This window comes from Papaver somniferum, chromosome 1 (genome assembly GCF_003573695.1).
Source record: "Papaver somniferum cultivar HN1 chromosome 1, ASM357369v1, whole genome shotgun sequence".
Lineage (NCBI taxonomy): Eukaryota > Viridiplantae > Streptophyta > Magnoliopsida > Ranunculales > Papaveraceae > Papaver > Papaver somniferum.
Window position 1 is genome coordinate 217734965 of NC_039358.1, and position 27375 is coordinate 217762339.

The 27375-nt window shown below is 37.0% G+C and overlaps 4 protein-coding genes and 1 pseudogene across 5 annotated transcripts; 2 read left to right on the top strand and 3 right to left on the bottom strand.

The window, feature by feature from the left end:
• The first annotated feature begins 802 nt into the window (after nucleotides 1-802).
• Nucleotides 803-1444, top strand: LOC113360285. The gene has a single exon (XM_026603811.1). It carries the CDS (start codon nucleotides 803-805, stop codon nucleotides 1442-1444), a length of 642 nt encoding a protein of 213 aa, XP_026459596.1.
• Nucleotides 1445-2844: 1400 nt separating this feature from the next.
• Nucleotides 2845-6623, top strand: LOC113316039 (protein HEADING DATE 3A-like). The gene is made up of 4 exons (XM_026564274.1): nucleotides 2845-3174; nucleotides 3430-3491; nucleotides 3983-4023; nucleotides 5960-6623. The coding sequence occupies exons 1-4, from the start codon at nucleotides 2974-2976 to the stop codon at nucleotides 6184-6186; spliced, it is 531 nt and encodes a 176-aa protein (XP_026420059.1). The 5' UTR covers nucleotides 2845-2973; the 3' UTR covers nucleotides 6187-6623.
• Nucleotides 6624-6888: 265 nt separating this feature from the next.
• On the bottom strand, nucleotides 6889-12992 carry LOC113316028 (PTI1-like tyrosine-protein kinase 3). 2 transcript variants are annotated; one of them, XM_026564267.1, is made up of 8 exons: nucleotides 12882-12992; nucleotides 12102-12243; nucleotides 11515-11759; nucleotides 11235-11361; nucleotides 10713-10986; nucleotides 9921-10053; nucleotides 9059-9145; nucleotides 6889-7474 (listed from the first exon to the last, which is right to left on the bottom strand). In XM_026564267.1, exons 2-8 carry the CDS (start codon nucleotides 12193-12195, stop codon nucleotides 7349-7351), a joined length of 1086 nt encoding a protein of 361 aa, XP_026420052.1. In that variant the 5' UTR covers nucleotides 12196-12243; nucleotides 12882-12992; the 3' UTR covers nucleotides 6889-7348. The 2 variants fall into 2 exon arrangements, with proteins under 2 accessions (XP_026420052.1, XP_026420048.1); XM_026564263.1 differs by lacking the exon at nucleotides 12882-12992 and adding an exon at nucleotides 12659-12800.
• Nucleotides 12993-14402: 1410 nt separating this feature from the next.
• Nucleotides 14403-18296, bottom strand: LOC113360293 (annotated as a pseudogene).
• A 320-nt stretch (nucleotides 18297-18616) lies between these two features.
• Nucleotides 18617-23192, bottom strand: LOC113316044 (coatomer subunit delta-2-like). The gene is made up of 12 exons (XM_026564280.1): nucleotides 23036-23192; nucleotides 22728-22795; nucleotides 22002-22041; nucleotides 21670-21893; nucleotides 21269-21511; nucleotides 20965-21136; nucleotides 20523-20824; nucleotides 19981-20176; nucleotides 19745-19898; nucleotides 19462-19524; nucleotides 19260-19356; nucleotides 18617-18954 (listed from the first exon to the last, which is right to left on the bottom strand). The coding sequence occupies exons 2-12, from the start codon at nucleotides 22728-22730 to the stop codon at nucleotides 18865-18867; spliced, it is 1584 nt and encodes a 527-aa protein (XP_026420065.1). The 5' UTR covers nucleotides 22731-22795; nucleotides 23036-23192; the 3' UTR covers nucleotides 18617-18864.
• Between the last annotated feature and the right edge of the window lie 4183 nt (nucleotides 23193-27375).

A 27375-nucleotide genomic window follows, 5' to 3' on the forward strand; every position in this document is an offset into this window, starting at 1 on the left:
CTCAAGAGGTACTCTCTAGTTATGCAAATGATGAAAAAGCACAGAACATTATTTCTAAACTCCTACTCAGCCCTTCCAGTGTAGAGCATTTCACTTACAAGGAAGGCATCTTAAGATATAAAACAAAATTATACATTGGTACTGGTGGTAACATCAGACAAGCTCTCTTGCACTCTCTACAGACTTCTGCCGTGGGAGGCCATTCTGGTATTCAAACTACTTATGCAAGAGAAAAATCACATTTATATTGGCAAGGCCTAAAAAAGGATGTATTGCTCTTTGTATCTCAATGTGACACATGCCAGAAAAACAAAACTGATCAGACTAATGCTGTTGGCCTTCTACAACCTCTTCATGTACCAGATCATGCTTGGAAACATATTACAATGGATTTCATTGATGTCCTGCCAACCAGCAACAAGAAAAATGACATCTTAGTTGTAGTAGACAGACTTACTAAGTATGCTCATTATATTGCCCTGCAACACCCATACACTGCTTCCTCTGTGGCAAAGGTTTTCCTCAACCAGATATTCAAACTTCATGGTTTGCCTTCCTCTATTGTGTCAGACAGGTACAAGGTATTTACAAGTAACTTTTGGACTAATTTATTCAAAACTTTAGGTACAAACTTGAATTTAAGCTCTACATATCACCCTCAGACAGATGGTCAAACTGAGTGGGTAAATGCTTGTCTGGCAAACTATCTAAGGTTTTAACAGGTCACAAGCCAAGCAGTTGGAGCAATTAGTTGTCACTTGCTGAATGGTGGTATAACACCAGCTTTCACAGAGGTTTAAAGATGTCTTTTTTCCAAGCTTTGTATGGCTATTTACCTCCCCATCTAGCTTTTCCTTCTACTGCTACTACTTCTGTGGATGTTGTGGAAGCTTACTTAAAATCAAGAGACTATATGCTTGACATCATCAAAGAATCTCTGCATCAATCACAGGACAGAATGAAACTCTATGTTGATTCCTCAAGAGTGGAACGTATTTTTGCAGAAGGGGATTTGGTCTACCTCAAACTCCAACCTTACAGGCAAGCATCAGTGTCCTTGAGAAGGAACTTTAAGCTCTCAGCTAAATATTATGGACCATTCAAAGTTTTACAAAGGATTGGTGCAGTAGCCTATAAACTTCAGCTGCTTTCACACTCCAGGATACACCTTGTTTTTCATGTTTCACAGTTGAAGCAGCATATTGGTGTGAAATACACACCTTCACCTACTCTACCTGTTGTGGATCTCCATAGTGAAATTATCATGCTCCCAGAGCAGGTGTTGAAGATAAGAACAGTACTCAGAGGCAACAAGATGGTGCACCAAATGCTCATCCAATGGACCAACTCCTCAGCAGACGATGCTACTTGGGAGGACATCTCCAATATTAGGTCTCATTATCCTAGATTTGCCTTCGAGGACAAGGACAATTTTCAGGGGTAGCAATGTTGTATCCCTCCTGTAACCAGGCTACATTGTAGTCTGCCTTTATCTATTTAGCTGTGTGCCTTAATAAGTTAGCTTAACTGTCTATTGGTTAATTGTTGGACCGTTGATCATTAGCCGCATGTTAGTTGAGCCTCATTAGGGTTTAATGATTTGCTATTAAAGTTGTAAGAAGAATTTATCTCTTCATACATGAAATTTGTTGTTAATGAAAACTTTTTTGGCTGCGCCTGTGTGCACAGATTTGGCTTGAATCTTCGATTCAAGGGGTATTCTTCACCGTTTCTCTTCTTTGTGTGTTAATCGTTGCAAGATTACAACAGTAAGTTTGTTGGAGCCGGGAGTATGAGAAGGTGTGAATATATCTAGTGCTGAAATTCTCAATATTTGCTTAGATGAATTAGGTGTCGATGTTGGTCTGTTTATAGTAGCAGAAGGAACAATTTGACCGCATAAATGTCTGCCATCATAAGGTTTTGGTTGCTATATAGAGAGACAGATGTGACTAATAGTAGTGTGGAAAATGTTTTCTACTTCTCTTCTTTGATTCTTAGAAATGACGTTTGGATTAACATGAAAAGACGCAGTGGGAATTAGCTGTGGATAGACAAGAATTCTCAACACATGCTGATGATTTTTCTTAGCAAGTAAAGAGACCACCAGTATAGCATGTCCATTACCGCTACCATATATAGAGCTTTCATTTATTTTTTTTCTCACATCGCGCTATAGATTTTCGAAGTCACGGATACCCATACACTTATGCAAGATATACACAGTTAATTTGGGGGTTAACTATTCACAGGTTTATTTTGTATGTATTTTACATACGCATACATTTTAGTGCCCTGCTGCTGGCACATATATAATTTTGCATGGCGCCAAATGACATTTTTGTCAAACTATATTATATTATTAGGTGATCATTAATAGTGAAGAGGATGATGCAAACAAAAATGTCAATGACGTACCATGTGTTATTATCAACTTGGTGAATCGAATTGTTCTTAGGATAAAGAAGAAAACAAAGTAGTTGTCGAATCACTCCACGCCAAGTGGCAAAAGGAGAGGAGAGAAATGGATTTGTAAGTCTATGGTTCCACATGGATGCATTTAGTACATGTATATTGATCTGAAGCCAATCACAAGGCAGCAAAATATTATGCTGAATCAGAATATATGGCTCCTGTTAGTCTAAGGACCACTGAGTAAGAGCGGGAAGAAGACATACACCACATGAAAAGCTTCTATTAGTTTCTGACCTAGAGCAACAAAGTAAAGTGGATAGATTCGGTGTAAACATTTTTCATCACCGAAGAAAGCAAGATAAAATTTGAGAATTTTTATGCCACCCTCTAAATGTATCTTGCCTATATATAGACTTAGCTACTTAGTGATCTGCCATCATCATTTTTGCAATATATATATATACTTGCAAAAACACTAGCAAGATAATACTCATTTCATTACGTACCTTCTTCATTCTGCTAGATCTCTCTCTTTTGTGTCTCTAGTTAGCTAGCTTGATGCGCAGAGTACCAAGAGATCCATTGGTAGTAGGGAGAGTAGTAGGGGATGTATTAGACCCCTTTGAAAGATCAGTACCGATTAGGATATCATATACTTCAAAGGACGTCACTAATGGTTGTGAATTTAAACCTTCTGCTGTTGTTACTCAACCTAGAGTTGAGATTGGGGGTGATGACATGAGGACCTTTTACACTCTGGTAACTCTATATATATAGTGGTGTTACTCTCTATCTCTTTCTCTGTTCATGTTGGAGCTTCATGAATCGTAAACAAGTACTGTGTGGTTACATATGTGCATAAATTAACCATGCATGCACATATATAGACCTGCTTTCTAGTTTGAATCTCATGATTTCTTTCTGTTTCTGCTTTTGTTGAATTAATTAGTCTTTAGTTTTACGAGGCGTATGATCAAACACTAACTACATGAATATATGTACTTTTAACTGCAGGTAATGGTAGACCCTGATGCACCTAGCCCTAGTGATCCAAATTTAAGAGAATATTTGCACTGGTACGTTCAACTGATGATCTCCCGTAGTCTCATCCCATGCATGTGTCCATGCTAGACTTTAAAATGGGAAAATAATTGTTTCGAAAAGAGAGCTTATCTTGTCAGTGGTACTGGTTACTTAGTCATGTCCCAAAGCAAGCAAACTTGACAAATCGTTGAGGTGTGTGTGTCTCTTGAGCAGTTGAGGTTGAATCACTTTAATGAGTACACTGACTACAAAGAGTGAGCCAGAGAGTGATCAAACAACTTGTTTCACCTTTTGCCGGTATACTCATATTTCAAATACCCAAGTTTGAATCACACCAGTACCAGAAGTCCCTCGCTGATGGTTTTTTTTTTTGTTTTTTTTGTAGATTTCTTGAGTTTTCAGAATTTATCTATTTTTATTTTAAATAAAAAAAAAATGTTTCCACTAATAATTGCAGAATCACATCGTATGTTTCTTACTTGGCATTTTGTTTGAGTCTCATGATGATTTGTTTGGATTTTAGGTTGGTTACTGATATCCCAGGAACAACAGGAGCAACATATGGTATGTCAAAACAAATCCATTACAATCTAAACTTCTACAATATTCCAAAAGGGAAAAGAGATGTATCTTTTTAAACTTGTCTAGGCTGGCAGTGCATAAAACACAACCAGTGACCTAATTGCACTTTTTTTTTTTCTTTTTATCTTTTCACTTTTCTCTTTTCTCTTTTGGTCTTTTCCGGAAAAGAAATATCTTTCAACAAAAATCGCACAAATTCTTGTGTTTCGTAGAATTTAATTTCATGGTATTAGCGATCTTTTCATGGATATAACATGTTTGTGTGTTTTAAACTTGATTTCATAGAACTCCGTAAAAAAATCTTTCCTTACCTTCCCCGGGATAATGATTTCATGGTTTCTTTTCTCTGCAATTATACACAACCTTAATTCTCATAGTTGAATTCAGTGCAGTAAGTTGTCTGGATCCAGGTCAGGAACAGAGCCAGATAATCACTTGCTAATTGATTTTTAAAGCTTATTTGTTTGTATATAATTTTACTAAAATATCTTATAAACAATTTTTATTTTCATTATTTTACCTCTATGCATGATTTTTTTTTTACCTCCTTTTCCCTTCATTTCGTGCTCCGCCACCTATTCGGTGTTGATTTTTTAGAAAATTAGTGGTCTAAAAAATATATTTATAAAGTTATTCATCATGTTTATCCAAATTAATCAAAGCTTGGAAAAATTGTGGAATGTCAAGTCCAATTGTTTTCAATTTGGGATCATTCGCACTTTTTCCAAGCCACGTTCTAAGGTTTCATAAAGATAGTTTGGAATCCAAACTGAAGCTCACTACATTCTGAATTGCACTCAATCTTGTGGTTGATTTTGTTTCGAAATCTGATTGTCTGTTCTGATGATTGTCGATTTATGGGCCAAGACTGAATTCAATTTGGAATGGGTGTTTTGGAATTCATTTTACCTTCTATCATTATTCTTCTACGATCAATTTCAAGGACTGAGGTGTCATGGTACTTAGAAGATGAAATTTTTCCACCGTTAAGAAGAAAGAAAATTACATCTGGAGATTAAGACTTCGGCCAAATCCGAGTTCATGTAATACGAATAGACGCTAGGCCACGATAGAATTACAAGCACATTCAATGTTCGAAGAAGATAGAAAAAAGTGCTTTGTTTTCTTCTGTTTTTTACATGAGAAAGTGATACATATGGTCCTCAACTCTGCCTCCTCAAACTTTGATGGACCAATTTTTGACTTTTTTTTTCTTTCTCAAATCTATCGGATATACTTTTAGTAGGAAGAATCAACAAAGTCGCAACTTGCAACAGAAGCTATTAAATTCCAACTCCAACCGGGACACCATCCGCTAATGCTAGATTGACCGGAGTTTTTATCCCAAGCAAAATCCCCCATGAAACAAAGCCGGAATCCACTTTAGCTGATAGGTCCATTTTTCGGTTTCAGTGTGCACACACAGATTTCAGAATTTAAGGACAAAAAACCGGTACTATACAATACTCCAACAGACAGACAGACAGACAGACTACAAAGGTTTCAGTCTGATTGCGTGTTTCAAAGTGTACCCGTACTACATATTAGTCGGATTTATCATCATCATGATATGTAGATTTGATGTGATTATTTAGTCCTTGGATTCATTTCCATCACCTAGTCATTTTTACTGCCCTTTCCAGCTTTAAATGGAACACCCAAACTGTCGTAGTTGGGCATAAGTTACCTCCACCCGGAAACACACCTAGTTGTCAGACAAATGGGGGTAATTGACTCCACTCGCAATATTTAGGTGTTAAATGTTTTTCTTAAATTTCGCTTTTCCTTCTTTATTTTTCTTTAGTTTGTGTCAAACTGCTAAGCCTGTGGCTGCCTGCCTCCACAGTTTAATCATATTCATATTCTTGCCGTTGTGTTCTCATCTGACTCTGACAGTATTGTGCATATTCTTTTATAGGACAAGAAATCGTAACATACGAAGCACCTAGACCAACTGCGGGGATTCACCGATTTGTTTACGTGTTATTCCGTCAACTTGGTCGTCAAACTGTATATGCACCAGGCTGGCGTCAAAATTTCAACACGCGAGATTTTGCTGAAATTCACAATCTCGGCCTGCCTGTTGCTGCTGTATACTTCAACTGCCAGAGGGAGAGTGGCTCCGGAGGCAGAAGAAGAGCATGAAACACATCTTACCAAGATGATTCAGAACGACACTAGTATTTTATATATCACTATATATATAGATTGATCAAAATATACGAGGGGTGGTTTATATGAAGGGGAATATAAATCTATCCATATAGACAACAATAAAGTAGCACTCTATTAATAGCTACTACTATCGATGGCTGTCGATATATGAGCAACTGCTTAACGCGGTTCGTTACTATCGTTGGTATTCATCTCATCACAAGGTTGTGGTTTCATATCTCCATGGAATTCAGCTCTGTAAGTTGTGTTCTCATAGTTGGTATGGTTCTTTGTATTGCTATGTATCGATATTAGCAAATCCTCATCCATGTCCATGTGCGGAGGATTTGGTGTTCTATATTAAACTGTCCTTGATTGTGTTTGTAGTACAGTTTGCCCCTTATTTCAGTATATATTTGATGGATACAGATGATCTTCTTGTCTCATCCTTTGGAATTTGTCAAGTACACACATTCAACAACAACAAAAAAAAATTCACTAGTAAAAGTTACACAGTCATGTGTAAAACTGAGGGACAGTGGACAAAATAGAAGGTTAATTTTCTAATCCCTGTATTCACATTTCTATGCTAAAAAGGAGAGGCAAGACTACAGAATCCAACCCTAACTTTGATCAGATTCAAGCTGGTCTAGCTTTAGTTCTGGTTCTGAAAGCAAGACTCTGGATTTAAACTACACTGAAACTGAATGCTCATAAATTCGGGTAGACCAATCCAAAATGAACAAAACAATCTACTTGGGAGCAAGAAAGAAAGCAACAAAAAATAACTCAATATTACAATTACATGGATTGAACAAACGATTTTTTCCATCAGAATGTTAAATAAAGGAACCCAATGTAAATACGATAACTGACTTTTGGGTGCAAAGAAGATAAGGCACAGACAGCACAACCACCGAAGTGTCGTGTAACGGGATGATTCATCCACTAGAATCTGATTCCACTCTGAGCCCTTCATTCATTGATCTTAAACATTGAAATCTCGAATCAAACACAGAAAGTCTATATATATGAAACCAACCCAGACCTGGATCAATCTGCCGAGAAATAAATTCAAACCAAAATGCACAATATGTGACTGATCCCTCCTAGAGGCAAAGTGAAATAAAAATTCTCACTGCAAAACCCTTGTTTAAATCTCGGGAGCTGGGACTGGAGGCTTCTGCGTGAGAAGTGGTTTGAGTGCCTTGACAACAATACTCATGTTGGGACGAAACTCTGATTCATATTGTACACACAAAGCCGCCACAGCAGCCATCTGTAATTACAAAATATCAACACTATGTTAGTCCAGGATTCTGTTTCCTGCATGTTAGCTTTTGAGACCATCAGGTCGCACAATCTACTTACTATTACAGCACAAACATTCAAAATTCAGCATTTGGTTGTTTTTCACGAAATGGAAAATTAAACCTGAAATACAAATATCAAACTAGACATTCTTTATCCAACGAAGAGCATACATTTGGTTCATCAAATATTGATCCCAGGTTTAAGCTTATTAAAAATTGTGTATATATCATTCACAATTTTACATTACACCCAAAACATGCATAAAAGTACAGATTTCATATTTTATGGTGTTCGGGAAAAACAATGGTTGTAAGGCAACTGGATAAATTGTTACAAGTGTTCCCATGATGGACACCTGATTCTGGAGTCTAGTTGAACAAGAAAATAACCAAACCTCATCCCAACAAGTCAAGGTAGTGTACAAGTATATTGTACTGTGTTGCAACGATACGGATACGGGATACCAATACGGGATACCAATACGCTACTATGATACACCAACAGAAAAATTATAATACGACGATACGGCATACTCAATATTAGTCTGTAGTTTTAACATAAATATAGTTACATATTGTGCACTGGATTTTATTGTTTCCACCACCTTCATCACTTTTTCCTTGTTTTTCAACATAATCCCAAAGGGGGTATTGAGATTTGCATCTTTTGTAGCTTTTCTTTTCTTGTTCATAGCTGTATGTCAGTTTGTGGGATAAATAGGGTTTGGGTACATGAACGATTTTGGATTCTACTAGTTTTGGAGGAGATAAAACGGAGAGGGTTAGAGATAAGTATTAAGATCTAAGAGGAGGTAAATCAGAGAAAGGTTGAGATAATTATTGAGTGGAGGGGGTGAAGACGGCTGTTGATAAAATATCTAACTCTTTATTACTCCCTCCGTACCTAATATATAGGCGGAATTTTCATTTTTCCTTGTACCACTATATAGGCGGAGTCCAAATTTCAAAACGTTTTTTTTAGGTATATTAACCCTATTTATTTGCTTGGGAATCATCACAGTTGAATATATGTCTCCAGCATGGGAATATAATTAAGAGTAAAACATGAAAAAACATAAAAATTTATGAAATCAAAAAAATTTCTTAATCTAAGAGACTTGGTCCCTCCGCCTATATATGTGGTACGGAGGGAGTATTAAAGAAATATATGGACAGCTGTTGCTTCCTAAGAAACTTATCTAACTTTTGGTATTTTACCTAGAAAAAAGGACTATACAATTGGGATTTAAACGTATTGGCCGTATGGATACACGTATCCCTACAAATACATATTGATACGCCAAAAAAAAAAGTTTTGACGTATTGTTGCAACACAGATTGTACACTATTTTTTCTGTAGGCAGTAAGTATTATGCAAAAAAACATCTAAATAGGAGGGTATCCTCCCCTAAAACACAAGCCCTACATTCTGTGGAACCCCACACCTAGAGATACAGAATAGTGTAGAAGAGACCATATGGGAATATCCATTCCATAAATATGAAAGCAACATGGTTGAAATATTTAATTAATCAAAGAGAGAGAGAAACCTTGGCAACTCCTTTAGGGGGATACTCTCCCTTTAGCTTTGGATCAACACACTGTTTAACCTTGTCCTCGCTTAGCCTTGGTGTGGCCTATACTCAAAAACCAAAACACAGGAAAACAACATTAAAATTGATGGAATTAGAACTAGTTCAAATCATGTATGAAAAATAACCATAAGATTGTTTATGACTTTCTCTGTCAGTTCGGGCTCTACATCTTCGAGCTTCATACTTTCCGAGTTGACAAGTTTCAAGAAACAATGAAACTTCCCTCTCCACTATAACAAATATTATGTGCTCATCCGTGGAGATTCCATCCTTTATGAGATCATTGCTAGTACTAGTAGGAAAATAACTTCTCAATGGAAGTCAATCGAGATTTAACTTGATGGTACTTTTTTATTCCTATCCTAGTTGAAATCATATTTGCAGAAACCTAGCTACCCGAGATCCCAATCTTAAGGTTTGATAACACCAAAACAATCTCAAATAGGTATACTGAATTAGTAATATTTAGTTCTTCTAGCGAGCCATTTACACTCAGCAGAGAATGATCAGGATGACACGAGTGCAGCAAGACCGTAGTTTATCAATATAAAACACATGCAAAATCACTGCACATAAGTCATCGTTATCCACCATTCACAGAAGTCAGAACCCTAATGAAACGATCAAGCTCACCATATGGATAAGCCAGACTGCTGTGGGTTACTTTGAGTATGCATTCAAGACGACAAACTTGGGATATATCAGAACCAATTAGTACTAACTGGTATGGGACCATAAGTGGGCCTTTAAACTGGATCAAACAAAAAGGAAAAAAAAAAATAAGGAAGAAAAGAAAAAGGGAAAGAAAAAAGCTTACCCAGGTGACAAGACTCTGTTGCCCACGAGGCATAGTATGATCCACGGGTTTTCTGCCAGTAAGAAGCTCCAAGAGAACAACACCGAAACTATATACATCACTCTTTTGTGTCAATTGACCTGTCATGGCATACCTGCATCAGGTTATATGTACAGTGTCATCAACAAGGACAAAGATATTTCAACAAACGCAGTCCACAGTGTAGATGTAAATACTGGTAAACGTTGATTTGGTTTTTCTGCAGTTACATATTTACAGATTTCAATTTTTCTTACCACTGATTTCTTAACTTCTTAAAGTTCCAGTTACCTTTCTCAGCAAAACACTAAACAAAGAATATACCGAAGCAGTATGATGGTATTCCAAAGACAATAATATCTAAAAGTAACAACAAGAACAATGTCGGTTACAGTAGCATATGATTAGACGCAACCACAAATGAAGTTGGCAGCTGAGAAGTTATTTTCCTATTCTGCACCAAGCTTCTAACACATGAAAAAAACCTTAAATAAGAACCTAACGAGTTTACACTGTTCTAGCTGGGATAAAAAAGATATATTCTAAAAGGAAAAATACAAATAGAGTATCTAGGACGTTGGTACTGATGCTACAAAAGAAAACAAACTAGCCAGTTATACATAAATTAAACTATCAAAGAATATATTCATAGGCTGCATCTCTAAAAATAATAATAAGTACTGTACTAAATTTGCATCTATCTATGCACGAGATAGTATATGGCAAACCAACTTAAAGACCAACGATGAAAGACCAAGATTTCAGAAGCCTTACTCAGGTGCATGATAACCGAATGTTCCCAATACACGAGTAGAATGCAGACGAGCTGCCATGTCAGGAGCCTGATTTGAAAGGTTGAAGTCTGCAATTTTGGCCTTGAAGTCCTCAAATAGCAAGACGTTACTTGATCTGATGTCCCTATGTATTATTGAAGGTTGTTGCTTCTCATGTAAGAACTCTAATCCGCTTGCTGCATCAACAGCAATTCTCACACGCTGCATCCAGTCAAGCACAGGACCTGGTTGTGCACCTTGGACTCCTTTTCTACCTGCATATCCCAGGAATTCCAAGAAGACTAGTTATCAAAATGAGGAGAGAAAAGTTAACAACGAGGAGGTCACAACTATTAAGCGAAATGCAAAACAGTGACAAACATCCCCTTCATGATTCTTCCCGTCTAAACACTGTTAATAACAGCTGTGTCCACAATTAGGAGATCACAAATATTTTAAACACTGTTAACAACAGCTGTTTGATAGAGTGATGGGAACACACTAGAGCCTGTTTGTGTCATACCGTGCAAAATGTCGTGTAGAGATCCCATAGTTGCAAACTCATATGCTAAGACACGAAGACTGCCTTCCACACAATAGCCAAGCAACTCAACCAAATTCTCATGTTTAAGTTTTGAAACCATAGACACCTGAAAATAGAAAACAATTCAATCAGAGGATTGGAATGAACTGATGCGAACAAATAACAGCAAAAGGAAAACCTATTTTCTTGCCACTATAAAACAGGCTTAAGAAGCTGTTGAAATCATGCTGTAGACTACATGCCATACTAGCCTGCATACCTGTGTCAGAAACGTAACATTGGATTCGGGTTCAGATGCAACATCAAGCTTCTTTATAGCGACAGCACTTCCACTGTCTAAGGTTGCATAATATACTCTCCCATATGAACCTTCACCAATCAAAGACTTGGACCCAAAATTGTCGGTCTTTTCTTTTAGCTCATCTAAAGGCAGAGCAGGCACTTCAATAGGTGGTGGTGCTTTTACTTCGGTATTAGCTGTATTATTCTTGTTCCTTGTGTACGCTGAAACATCCAAATACATAAGTTTGAGAATACCTTAATAATATCACAATCCTATAAACATATTCCAGACTTCATATAACCTCTTCAGTGCATTCAGTAATCTTTTGGAGAAAAGAAAAGAAAAAGGCAATCTCATTCAGATAGAAGGGTGATCGTTAAAACATTCATTTGCGTATTGAAGTCAGATATCGTGCATCTGATACTGAATCACGTGAAATTCATTATCAGATGAATAAAATGAGCAGATAATTCATCTATAGAAACACGATAATTAGAGAGAATCAGGTTTCTGCCATAATTATCAGTAACCTGACAAAATTATAAAGATATATCCATACATACCATCATTATGGTCATCACTGTTTTTCAATGGTTCATCTTCATGTGGATTGTGTGACTCTTCAACTTGACAATTACAACACAACCAACGACGCATCTTTTCTCTTTTCTTTATTGAGTGAAAACCAGGTGAATTCGCATTTCCCTGTCGATGACAACATCAAATCAAACAACAACCCACATGTCAAATTCCTCAACAATAACCAGATCCCACACCTTTTTTTAAGAAAAAAATCGCTTTCTTGTGTGTGAATTCTCATTTCCCTAAATATATATAACATCAACAACCCCAACCCACATGTCAAATTTAACCAAATTTCACACTTTTTTTTAAAAACACTTTCCCGTGAGTGTAATAAATGCTAACTCAATAACAGAATCTCATAACCTACCAAACCCATCAACAAAGCTCTGTATAATAATTACATGAAATCAAAACCTTAATAATCATATTAATTAATTAACAGATTAACCCCGAGAAGTACAGTTTCTAAATATTAATTAACCACACCAACAGAAAATAAAAATTCAAAATTAAGCGATAATCAATTCGTTCTCACCAATAAACCATGCTTTTGAACTTCTTCTTCCATTTTTAATCAGAGAATTTCAAGTTTAAGAAAAAAAAGAATTCTGAGCTATGAAAATGTAAACCCTAGATCGAATAAATATATGTAGGATTTAGTTTATTTTAAATCGAACACGATCAAAGAATATACTTGAAAATTAATTATAAAAAATAAAATTCTTCAAAAAGACGAGAGAAGAAATGGATTTGATTACCTGGTTTTCTTTTTCTTCTCTAGGGTTTGTTTTTCTTGTGATCGAAAAAACCGGGAAGACTGGTATAAAGGAGAGATAGAACAAATTATTGCCAGGTAAGCCAACGCGGCATCAAAATGGAAATAAATAATTTATTTTCCATTGAACTGCGACATCGTTATTCGTTAATATGCTGTCTCGTTTTGTAAACACGACACGTGGGGATGGAATGTGGTTACTATGGATGAGTACGGGGGATTTGGGCACGTGGTGGGTTCTGGCTGCGGGACTATGGTTGGAAAAGTACAATGGAGCAATGATACGAACAGGCTGGATTGGTGGGTTGGCTGACAATGGAAAGGAGGGCCCAGTAAATAAGAAAGGAATGGTCAGTTCATTGCTTTGGATTGACGACTAAGTCAACTGGTCTCCTCCACTTTCTTTAATTTTTTTGGTCTGTGGGAGAAGACGACTATTGATTTTGCTTTTGGCCTTTGTAGTTGAGTTTTCAAATGGTAGAGGAGAGTATCTTTGTTGATTTTCTTTTCTTTTCTTTTATTGTGATTGCAAAATGCAAATGGACGGTGTTCCAGACTCCCTCGGATGCTTAAATTTAAAGCAAAGAAAAATGCTTCTTATGAATCTAAAAGCTCAAACTAAATAAAACAAAATCGAGTCCGATTTGTGCACAAATAAATAAATCGTGTATGGTAACATTATGGGTGCACAAAAATTGGAAAGAAAGTAAATTCAGAAGAGATCCTGACTGTCCATTTTTATTAAAATTTTTACGGTCGTTGAATTTAGGCATATAAACATTTTTTTCGTCTCCAGCTTCCATGTTTCTCGGCTTCTAGAGGTAGGTACCGAAACCCTCACTTCTTCCTGCTAAGGAGAGTCGGGAAGATTCTGATCACATCGGTGGAATTGTTTTATGACATATCAATTTTGCCTGCAGTTTAGTTTATTTGTTTGCGTAATCTTTCTAAGTGTTAGAAATTTAGTTTATGTGGGAGGATTTCATTGGAATTCTTTTCAAAAATCTATAACTTCGATAAATTTTATCATGTCATCTGAGATGCACAGTGTAGTGTGTCTGTTTGAGCGTCTGTTGTTGTTCCATTGCAGGTCAACAAAATAAAAGGGAGAGCTAGGCTTTGATATGTATGGAGAGGCCCGAGAGGGTAATGTGGTTGTTGCTATTGCTGTAGAGTTGCTGCACAACCACCCATGACTAAAAACCATAATGGCAGAAACAGTCCATATGGTAGTGGATTCTACTGCACAACTCCCCTACCAGAATTGTTTTAGTGTTTCTACATCTAATTTTTAATGCTTTTAGAAGCATGTGTGGTTAACTGACCCAATATTAGCTACAGAAAAGTCTGACATAAGCAGTTATCTGTTTGTTCTAAGCTGTGTCAGGTTATGTTCTGCAGTTTATATATGTTGGTTTTTGGAAATATTCATAAGCATATCACTATGAAATCTTTTTGTTCTCGAGTTTCAAGTTTCTGAGATCAATCTGTAGTAAAACTTTAATCAGATGTACTGGGAGATCTGGAAACAGGAGGTTGCTTCATCAAAAGGTGGGTCTAAAGGAAATTTCATGTAGCTCTGCCACTGCAACCATCTTATCAGGCTCCTTTCTTCTTTGTAGCTTTCTCCTTTTTTCACTTCCTTGGTGAGCATTCTGGGAGCAATAGCCATGGACATGAGTTCTTGGAAGAGCAGTTTACAGGCATAAGGTATGTGCACCTGAACGATGTCAGTCTTATTCTTGCAACCTCTGCACTCGAAGGTACCCTTTCTGAGATTTGCAATAGCTATCAATCCACAGTGCTCACACACATGAACCCTGTATGCATCACTCTGGTCCATCAAACGTTCTTTCAGAAAGTTTGCAGCACCATGTGCAATCATACAATCTCGCTCCATCTCCCCAAATCGAAGACCTCCGTCACGTGAACGACCTTCAGCTGGCTGCCTCGTGAGGATCTGGACAGGGCCTCTGCCACGAGAATGAACCTTATCATCCACCATATGTTTTAGTCTCTGGTAGTAAGTCGGACCCAAAAATATCATGGAAGTTAGCTTCCTCCCTGTGTGTCCATTGTACATAGTCTCATAGCCTCGCATCTGATATCCACACTTGTGAAGGGCTTTGCTGATATTGTCCACTGTTACATCAGTGAAGGGAGTAGCATCTCCTTCCTTCCCCACGTGAGCTGCAACCTTTCCCATTATACATTCTATAAGCTGACCAATTGTCATCCGAGAAGGAATAGCATGTGGATTTACTATAATGTCTGGGGTGATGCCTTCAACTGTCCATGGCATATCTTCTTGTGTGTATGTCATGCCAATAGTTCCTTTCTGACCATGCCTACTGCTGAACTTGTCTCCAATTTGAGGTATGCGAACAGATCTCATCCTTACTTTAACAAATCTCAAACCATTAGCATTAGTTGTCAATATGACCTGATCCACCATCCCACTTTCACTTTGCCTCATGATGGTACTGTGGTCACGGCGTGTGAACCGAGATGCCTGTCCTTGTTCAGCATCATCTTGTGCAACGGGACTGGTCTTTCCGATAATTGCATCTTCACCTGAGACCCTTGTACCAGGAGCTGCAAGACCATCATCATCCAATTTATCATACGAGCCATGTCTCATTCCCACAGTATTCTCCCTGCTAGGCCGCCCGAAATCCTCTTTAATAAGAGTTCCCACCTTTTTTTCCTCGTCTCTGTATGAACGGAAGAACAATGAACGGAAGAAACCACGGTCAATTGATGATTGGTTCATGATAACAGAATCTTCTTGATTATACCCAGAATAACAGGCAATTGCAACAATGGCGTTAATGCCAGCTGGGAGCTGCCTGAAGTGCAACTGTTCCATAGCACGAGTAGTAACAAGGGGCTTCTGTGGATAGTAGAGAACATAGGCCAAGGTATCCATCCGTAACTGATAGTTGGTCACATATATTCCCATTGCTTGCTTGCCCATGGATGATTGATATGTGTTACGTGGAGACTGGTTGTGGTCTGGGAATGGGATAATAGAAGCACAAACACCCAGTATCAGCGATGGATGAATCTCACAATGAGTGTAAGTATTAGAATACGCCTCATTTGGATTGAGTCTTGCAGATACAATATCATCTATTGTCATGGAAATCATAGTAGTTTCTTCTTCCTCTGTATCGACATATTCTATGTATCCTTTCTCGATAAGATCATGCCAGCCAATCTCCTCAGGAGACTCCCTTTGCTGCAATGCTTGAATATCTCTTTTCTTAATCAGCGGTCTCTGATTCTCTACAATAAACAGTGGGCGACTGCAGCGTCCATAATCAGTATACAGCCGCACTTCATTCAAACAAGCATCCCGGATGACTCCAACTTCCGTGTTGACGTCAATCCGTCTTCTCAACTGCCGTAGAGTAGTTACCAAAAGCTCGGGATTACGATGAATTCCAACCCAGCAGCCGTTAACAAAGATCTTGGTAGATCGGTGAATGACTACAGGAGAAATTTCCCCAAAATTTTCCACACCCCACTCGTCCAAAGTTTCCAGTATTGGGATTGCTGAGGATCCTACTGTTATGTAAGCCATAAGTGCGAGATTATTTACCAGTCCACAGGCCTGTCCTTCTGGTGTCTCTGCTGGACACATTATTCCCCATTGTGAATTATGCAGCTGCCTGGGTTTTGCCAATTTCCCTTCACGCCCTATTGGTGAATTTAACCTCCGCAGGTGTGACAGAGTTGATGCATATGTTAAGCGGTTGAGCACCTGTGAAACACCAGCTCTTGTACCTGCTGCATTTGCTTGCCCCCAGTTTCCGGTACCAAGGGAGTATTTCAGACCATTGGTAATTGTACTAGCTCTTATCCCAAAATGCAAATTACAATCTTTTCCATTATCAACACACCTCTGAACATATCCCCTGACATCCCTTGTCAACTTCCTGAACAGATTTCGGAACAGGCCTCCAAGCAGAGGACCAGCAAGGTCTAGCCTCTTGTTTCCATAATGATCCCGATCATCCTCAGGCCTTCGACCAAGTGCACAAAGCAAAAGCCGGTGAATGATGTCCCCAAAATAGTAAGCTTTCCTGGTTTCACAATACTCTCCAGTACCAACATGAGGAAGCATTTCCTTCTGGAGTATCTCCTTTGCATACTGGATCCTCTTTGCTCTTGTTGCACCAACAGTGGATCCTCTTTTACCAATGTAATCTAGCGCAACCTCTTGGTTATGAAACACAAATGCTTCTTCCAAAGACGGCCGAAGTAGATCCATCATCTCGCTATCTTGAAAATCATAGCATATGTGCTCTAGTATATCCTTGTCAGCAACAAATCCTAATGCCCTGAACACAACAATTATCGGTATATCTGAGCGTATATAAGGAAGCGTAGCTCGAATGCACTGTCCTGGAGAAGCCCCTTTCGCCTTTCCCCGAGAAACCATCCCCACAAACATACTGCTCGGTGGTCTACTATGCGACTCCCCATAGACCGCACTTCAGCAACATAAGCAAACTTGTTAGGCTGCTTCCTCTTGAATACATAGACATGATTAGTACTCATCTTCTCCTGAGCAATTAAAACCTTCTCACTCCCATTGATTATAAAATATCCACCTTGATCATAAGGACATTCACCCAACTCCACCAAATCTTTCTCCGAATTCCCGTTCAACGTACAATACTTCGACCGCAGCATAATCGGTACCTTTCCAATGAAAACCTTTGGCAACAATTCGGTTCCAGTAACTTCTTCACAATCATGTCCTCTCTGTACAATATCTTTAGTGACATCCACATAAAGAGGAGACGAATATGTCAAATTCCTCAACCGTGCAGCTCTTGGAAACAATGTTGCTGTTTCTCCATCAGCTTCAGTCATAATTGGTTTACTCACATATATCTGACCGAACTTAATTTTGTAAACTGTCTCAACAAATTCAGATTGTTGTTGTAGACGACTAGGGTTGTGTTGAGATTCAGAACGAATTTCGATATCAGGAGTCTCTGATACAATTTCTTGCATCGTTGTTTGGATGAATTCGTCGAAGGAATCTAGTTGTTGTCTTACTAATCCCATCTCTTCGAAGTAGGCGTTGACTACAGGCCATACATCTTCTTGATTTATTTCTTGTTTCTCTTCATCTTCTTCTTCATCTTCTTCCATGGGAACAAGAGCAGGAACAATTTCATCATCTGCTACATCCATGTTTAGTTTGATTTGATTGATTACTAATTATTGTCCAGTTAATTTTAATTTCAGTTTTCAGATTATTTTTTTTTTTGATTTTTTCGTTTTAGGTTCCGTTTTTGAGAGAATCTCTGATCGGAGCAGAGAAGTTGTGATGAAAAAAAAAAAAATTAGACCATCCATCAAGGGCTATTTAAAGATGGGATGGCGGTGGGGGAAAAGGAAATAGCCTAGAAGCTTCCTTAGTTATATGTTATGCACAACTTCGACTCTTACCAAGGGGCTATCCAGATTTCATCTGGAAGCTGAATAGTACATCCAATTTAGTGGGTGCTCAATAACAAATACACTTGCGCAAAAAAAGTCGTGCGTTTGACTATTTAAGGCAAATCCGCCGCCTCTTTTGAAAGGAGCAGTGGAGATGATTGCCGGATTTCGGGATAAAGGAAGAAAAAAACCTGAGTTTGAATCAACACATCTAGAGAAAGATAGCAATGGCCGATGGATGATCAATTGTTCTACTACTGGACCATGTAAGCTGATATGAATTATGCTCATTTTCAAAAAATATTAAGGTCGCAGAGCGGAAAAAAAAAAAAAAACACCTAATCGAATTGAATTCTATTACTTCAATAGATGTACTAAAAAAGTATTACCCGGTAATTGCGGTAAAAGGAACTCACGTTGATCATGTAAGAAATCTCATACTGCTGGACAATGTTTATATGGACTCACTTCTATAAATGGGAGAAGAAAACTCATACGCAGACTAATCAAACAACTTGGTAATGATCTGTGACTAGCTGTGTTCTCTGGGCAAACTTTGGAGGTGGACCATCTCTCAGTGGCAAGACATTCACAACCTGCAAAATAGTTTATGTTCAAAGTTAATAAGCTGGATTCAGCAAACAAAGTAACTCAAACAGCATATGATATGAGGAATATAATCATAAAAGCAAAGGATTGATGCAAAGACATTAGAGATGGGGGTTGAGCAGAACTCTAAAATCCTAAGCACGGACGTAATTAGTCAGAACGATTTCCTGAGAAAATTGAAACTACAGTTGTAATGTATTATTGAAGTAATTTGGGCAAGTCAAGTACTGTGGATCAAATTATTGGGATACTTATATCTACTATTTTACTTGTAGCTAGGAACTTCACAAACCTTTAAGTCGCTGAATGTTTTTGCGGCAGTGAACCTTACAGAAATGGGAAAGAACACTGAAGCATCCACAGCAGGGACAACAAACTCCATCGATCCACTATAAAGATATCAACAATACCAAATAAGATTTTCTAGTTTGCCATTGATTTAATGAAGGAAGCCGAGTTGACAAAAAAAAAAGAAATCAGTCGCATTAACTGACCTGCGGTTAGAGTTGTCAATTAGAAGTATTGACCACTCCAACATGGAACTCCTTGAGTTATACCTGCATTATTGAAAAGTACAAATTTCAAAGTCCAATGGCTGAAAGAACTTGCGACATTTTAGATGAAACATTAATTTGGCATGCACACACTGCAGAAACATTAGCATACCTCTCAAAATAAGAAAAAATAAAAATAGAAAAACTTAATTTGTCGTCAACACTCTAACACGGCATGCATGAGAAGGGCATAATAAATAAATAACAGAAAAGAACCAATTACCTCCAGTCACCATCAACCTGACTCACATTTGGTGTATCTCGAAGTGCAGGAAGGGGCACCGAGATCACAACATTGTGCAAATCAAACATAGTTGATGCCTCATATTCCATGCTAACATAACTGTCACCTCCAGAAACAGACGGCCAGCAGTTGACTGCAAACACAACATAGTTTAATAACATGTACCAGAACAAAAAATGACTTAACTACTAATGGTTTCCAGAATCAAAACTCACTGGTCAAGGGCACTAAAGACTCGTCAGTACTCTGCATTCTCCACCTCAAGAGACTAACACCCGCATCACCAGGTGGACAGATTGGAAAAGGTCTGTTTGGATCTTTCAGGCCTAGTATGTTTTCATTTGAAAATAACTCTTTGTTGATGTTCGGGTGTGTTTTGAAATGGACGGCAGAGTTGGTTCCAGTCTCGATCTGAAATTAGATGCAGAATATATTGATGAAATAAATTAGTGAATAGAACAACTAATTCAAGTTGGACCCACCTAACCATATCATTAGCTAATAAAATGCTAAGAAACCAACAGATGTAGAAACCTGAAAAGTGAACTAACATGTTATGATGTTATATACATTACAGAGTATGAAGAATGTGCACATCAAATATCAAGTTCTAATGGTTTTGGGAATAACAATACAGCTAACATCAACTTCCGTACCCTAAACCATATACACTCTATGTAAAGGACAACATCCATTACAGAAAAAATAAAGAGATTCCCGAAGTTATAACCATGCACGAGAAAGACAGACACAGTACCTGAGCTTGTATAAGTCCATCCTCCTGATTAAGTATTTGAAGCATAAGTGTACCTTGAACATCAAAGTTACTAACCCCACCTTCCCGCTTGAGTATCACATTGAGCTTCTCTTCAATATTTAATGTAATGGGATCAGTAGGTGGTGGTGCAGCTGATTTGGAGACAGCACCACTTTGTTTCACATCCTCAACAATAACTTCACCTTCAGCCTTTAAAGATTCCAAGAATTTGTTTGTCCTTTGTGTTTTACCAAGCTGCATGCCACCTTTAGGAGGAGCAGTAGCAGATGCATTAGGACGACCTGATTATGCAAATACAGAAAACTGTGATCTGGCTTGCGAAAGAACTATAATCTTCCCAGAAACAGTAACAGGGAAATTGAAAAGAACTATTAAAGCAACAGTAGGTTGTAGAAGTCAAGCAGATGAATAGAATAGTAACCTTTCGGCTTATTAATAAAGGACTCCAAATCGGGAGATGATCCAAATGGAGAACCACTTCCGATACCACCTCCAACACCAGATATACTCGAGTCCATGAAGCTACTCTCAATTCTCGATGATATTGACTGAATGGAACCAAGCCCTCCAGCCCCTCCTCTACCCCTCTCAAGCTGCATATGAACATGAAATATTATCATATTACTGCAAAACTAAAGGAATACAGTTGACCAACATGAAGAAGATTACATAAACATGACGAGCACAACAGATCTTAATATGGGGAGCCAATGTGTATATTGTACCTTGCTTTTGTCAATCTCACTAGCTTTACGCTTCATAACATCCTTGGTGTCATCGATCTTACTCTGCCTTAACAGCTTATGCAAGTTTTCTTCATGACTTTCCATCTCACAGTATTGTTTAACCTGTGAAATAGTAACATTTTCTTTGTGCCCGAGACAGATTACTTCATCGAAAGCAAAAATCAACTCAAACCCTGACTGGCAAATTCCTTCTTCATCTACAGCGGGGCAATATTCGGGAACCTGAATAGAATTAAGGAAACAATTTGTGGAATCTTCATCACCTTCTCATCAAAAGGAAAATTATATAGTATGTTTACCGTTTTCTAAGAGCCTAAATGAAAAAAATAACATAAAAAACATTGACACCCCTGCGCACATAGGCCGGACAAAAAGGATACGATTTTGGAAAGCAGTCGCAGAGTTTCCAAATCTTCCACTATGTTGCTCTGTTTGTTTGTTACAAGTAGCAAATAAAGAGCATCCATTGGTTGGTAGACATATCTGACATTTTCAGTCTCAACAAATGTGTGTTGTTTTCCTACACCAACCAACTTGGGAAATGCAGCAAGTAAACCTTCAATTCTTATACGAGTCATATCCACAAACTGCCTTGAAACAAGGACTGGAAGAAAAAAGAAAAAAAACCTTCAATGTTAACAAGTGTAACTCAAATGGTGTCAGCCCATTATAGAATATTAGTCAACAGTCGGCTAGATAAAAGCAATCTCACCTTTACCAGATTTACTAACAATGGAAGCAGCAAGAACCACCTAATCACACCAAAAAACAAAAAAAAAATGTAAATTTCAGCACAAACAAAATGAACCATCTTTACCAGATTCACAAATAAAAAACTTTGAAATCAAATATTTCATATTTGGTATGAATTTTCTTAGTCTCTTAACATTCACAAGATATTTTCAAGCTTTAATTTAGGATCAACCTCAATCAAACCACGCATACAAATGACATCAATAATAAAACAATCGTTGCTAATCTTTAACCAGCAATTACATGATTAAATTAATCATTATATTTTTCCAAGTAAACCATACAGAGCAGGAGATCAAATGATGAAAACCAATAAGCAGCCACACATTACATTACAACCAACTTGACATCACATTACATCCAATCACCAGATTGAGTCACATTCCAAGAACCAACATAATACATGACCTAAACCTATACGAATCAAGTGATCCTCATCATGGGGTAAGGTCCGTGAACAACACAAATAGAATTTCAAGTAGTTACCATAGTTTTCCTAAGTAATATATATTACATTGTTCGTGAACAACATATCTGCAGTTCGTATTCAGTTTCTCAACATTTATGCGTTCTATTTGTGTCAAAAACAACAATTTCAGAAGGAAAAAAACAAACAAATACAATTCTCAAGTCCAGTGCAATGTTCCTAGATTAAACTAAATGGATGAATAAAAAATAGCCGTACCATTTTGAGTGTTCTTCAAATCCACCAATCACCTGTAAGACCTCCGATCTCAGTTTCACAAACCAAACCTAGAAAGAAAAAAAGAAAAAGCATAACATATTTTCAGGTCAGAATTACGAATCATAACAATTTGATTCCACACTAAACCAAAATCAATAATTGACACTAGGGTTTCGAAAATTCAATCCTAATCACAAAAAAACTCCTATACTTCACAAGTAAGCAACACTGAAATTTCGCACATTCTCCGTTAGATCTAAGTAATTTCATTGAGAATTGAAAATTGGATCTAAGATTTTAATCTTTACCTTTAGTTGGAGATTGAATCGATAATTCTGTTTCTCCTCCTTCTCTTCGTTCGCAGAAAAAGGAAATGAAATTTGTAAACAGATTTTACTTTGCTTTGTAGAGAGACGGAAAGAGAGAGTAATAATTTTGTGTATTTTCCGTTCTGTTATTATAAACGGAGAGAGAGAGAGAGTATTTGAGCTGCTTGATGGAAAATTGAGTGGACGGTCGGGATCTCATATATTGGAAATTTTCTTTTTAATTTTTTTTTTTATCAGTTATCAACAGAAATCGAACACCTTACCTATAACTTGGGAGTTCGACCTCTGGTCAACTAGGCTAATACTTATTATTATATATTGAAAGTTGGCATCACTGTCCGCGGCTACTCCATCAGTTATCATTGCCTCCATATTTTTCATGGCTTCTAAAGTGGGTATCAGTTTGTTGAGGAAGGTACCGAAATTCGTATAAAACAAACTAGAAAATTAAATGTTTTATATGGATTTTGGTATACTTCACAGTATCCTGGCATCCCCCGTTAGCGATGTTGATACTTTTTTGGTCTTTCTGCATTTTTTTTTTCGTTTTCGTGTGCACTTTCCAACGACTGTATAGGTAACATTTGAAACTCCACCGTTGATATAATTCTAAGGGTTGTGTAATGAAAATTGAGATTCTAAACACGTATGGACTAAATTAATCGTTCATTAATCAACTAATCGAATTGACATGCCAAACACACACTCTTAAAGTAAGGATTATGGGTAGTCTCAGAATGAGCTATCTTATTAGTTTGAAGGAGAGAACAGGTCAGTGAAGAAGAAGCACAATATATGGCATATATGGTTGTTTGTATGCTAAAAATATGGATATAGATGGCCTGTTGTCAGTCGTCCCACCTAAAAATGTGTTTATATTTGTTCCCAAATGGCTGAAAGTTTGTCGTGTACTCTTGTTTTTCCTCCTAAACAATTGATAGTCTGGCTTATATTTTCTCACTCAGAAAATTGTTCCAGTTAAGTGTCACCATTAGTCACTTATTCGTATGAACAGATTTGGGGTGAAAGAGGGGGTTGGTAGTGTCCATAACTGCGCCAAAGTAAAGCAGGTTGGTATTCATTGCTCCTTCATTTTAAATAAGTATATTAGAGCATTGCTCGGTTGAATCTAACAAACGTTGGTATATCAAGGTTGGTTGTCATATTTTAGTATCAACACTCAAGTATAGTCGTTTGATTAAGATTACTAGAGTCAATTAACTTGGTTTAGGTTAGACTAGAAAGTCTAGGAATGTTGAGACATACAAGTACTACGCCGAAGACCTGAAGAACGTGAAGAGGTAACGACTACAACGAAGATATCATCATTCCACTTGAGGTTAGTAATACTGACTTGACTTGCTTCCATTCCTATCGTTTCTTTCAAGTCGTTTAAGATTGAAAACATTATATATATATATATGAACTCTAGTATTAGACTTGGTCATATTAGTATGATCAAAGTGTGAAGGAAGTATATTGAATTACAAAGTATAACGTTTATCTTTTGAACTTCATAAATGCGACATCGACATAATCTATGCAACTCATTACTTGATTGAGTATTGGATATAGGTGTGATTTCATCCTAGGAAACTATGCCTTATTGCATTGGTTTAAGAAAGTAGAAATACGAGCTTGTTTCGTAATCGAAAAGAAATCAATAGGTGTTTTGGTCTGGTTTTCTATGAAGATCTATTGGATGACCAATTCGAACCTAAGGAGGGAATTCAGGTATAACCGATCTTAACTTATCTTGAAAGTCAAGGTAGAACCGGTCTCTACCTATCTTGGGATATTTGGTAGAACCGATTCTAGATTTTGTTGGGAATCATGGCAGACTAATCCCTACGTATATTAGGATACTTGGTAGAACTGATCCTAGATTTTGTTGGTATTCAAGGTAGAACCTATCCCTACCTATATTGGGAGACTTGGTAAAATAGATCCTAGTCTATGTTAGGAGTCATGGTAGAAACGGTCTCAAAAGAAAACCTACTTTCAATATTCACATATTACTTTAGGGTTTGTGTGAGTTTGGAATTAGGGTTTGCTAGATAGGAAAAATTTAGATGTCGACATGATTTGAACATATGCACAATTCTTATCATTGATTGTTCAAAGATATTCCTTAATGCTCAAGGTGAACCCAAACCAATTCTGGAGAATCTTTTAATTAAGATTTTCGATATATATATTTTTGATTTTCCAGCAATCAAGACATGTCTCTATTAAAATATATTAGTTAAGAGATAAACTAATATTAGATATTTTCCAAAGGGATCTTTCGGAATTACAAGTTGGAAATTAGTTAGAAATATGAACAACTGAAATTATGTACTTCACTGCATATCTTGAGAATCTTTTCGATTTTGGAATTTTCTTGTTATCCAAGCAACCTTGGTATATAGATAGTGAAGTTTGTTATTCTCGCAAACTATCCTTAGCTAGGAAAACTTCATTTTTTTTTTGTTGTTTTATAGTGGAGCCGACTAATTGTATTACTTGTAATACTATTTCGGAGAGGAGAGTACCCTAATTAGGAGAAATCTTTTATGTCCGCTCGTTTAAAGACTTATGTGGGTTCAAGAAGCTCGTTTGATTGACTAACAGTTGTTGCAAATTTGACTGCACCTAGTTTAATTATTCTTGAGAGCCTTCTCTTCTGAAATAAAGTCACACAAACTAGATCAAAGTATCTACTGGATATTCAGAACTGGTTTTAGATCTGAAGAAAACTTGTGATCATCCATTGTTAACATATTGCATTCTGAAAGTGATCGATCATAAGTGGAATCAAGTTTTGTGTGCAGGTACAATTAAAGATAATTGAAGATTAAAGACAAGAAGATTTTTATGATTGGTTTTCGCATCTTGTGATATTTTTGCACACACCTTAATTAGCTGGGATCCGATTAAGTTCTTATTTATCTTTGGTAGATTGGATCAAGTAGTCGTATAGATTGGTTAGAGATGGAGATGGATCTTTGGAGTTGGAGATTTTTCCACAATTCCTAGGGTATGCGTTAGTTTTCTTCTTTATTACACGGTCCTTAAGAAATCCAAGATGAACTAATTTATTTTTTATCGGTTAGAGGTATAGTCATAAATCGGAAAACATGTTATTTAATTGAATTATTCATTCTCGTTCTTTCATAATCTATTTGTATCACGTTTGTTCTACCGTTTGTAAACCCATGTATGATTAAATGCTTGTTTATTTAAAATGCAAATTAAATAATCATTCGTCTATATTTATTGATAGATTAGAGATTGAGATTTAGAATCGTCGAGTAATCCTTGTTATAAGTAGCATATCATAGTTGTTAACGACGGGATGTTTCCATGCAATTATGTGTAACAGCGTAACCTAGGTTAAATCCGTATAGCTGTTGCACCGGATTGCATAGAATAACCTTAACTCATAGATATTGTTACTTTCATTGGGTTAAACTTGAGTGACTTTTTGGCCAAGTTATTTAGTTAAAAGGATTCAAAGAGTGGCTCTTACGCTTATGATGATAATATAAGTTTTTCCGGAGTAAGCCTACAATAGGACGCTCTAGGGTTATTTATATTCAGATAAAACGAATGTTGAGGTTGATTCAGTTGATAACATGTTGAAAGATGGGAAATAAAAAATATAATTAGTACTCTTTATCTTTGGTGTTCGTATTAATTTACTTGCTTTAGTATATATTAATTTACTTGCTTTAGTATAATTTAGTTATATTCACAAAAAATCCCCATGTTTAATTCCATAAGTAATCAAAATAATTTGACAACCCATATACAGAGGATCAAACTCGTTCTTATCACTATACTCTTATTTATATTTGTGAAGTATAGAACTTGAAAATAATTTTGCTTGGATGACAACCAACCAACTGCCAGTGCCATATATTACTTTGAACTCTTAGAATAACAAGGGTTGAGTTGAAACTAATAGCCACAAAATTTTATGGCAAGCAGGAACATCGGGGTTGCCAAGTGTGGCTCTGGATTTTCTATGTCGTCAGAGCAAGTTATGAATCACTATTGTCTGTTGGTTTGGACTTGTCAGTATTTATCATGCAACAAATTTCTTGGGACTAAAGAAAGATGAAGGGATAAGTTGAATGATTTATTTACACAAAGAGACTATATAATAAAAAAAAATTGATTCAAGAGACTATATAATAATTACTTCAAATAGTTTTGGAGTCGCTTGAGTACTATAAATTTTCCACGCCTTAAGTAGCGAACCATCACTTGTTGGGGGAAAACCGTCTAAGACGGTGGATAGTAATCGGCTACCCCTGACACTGGTAAAGTGTGCA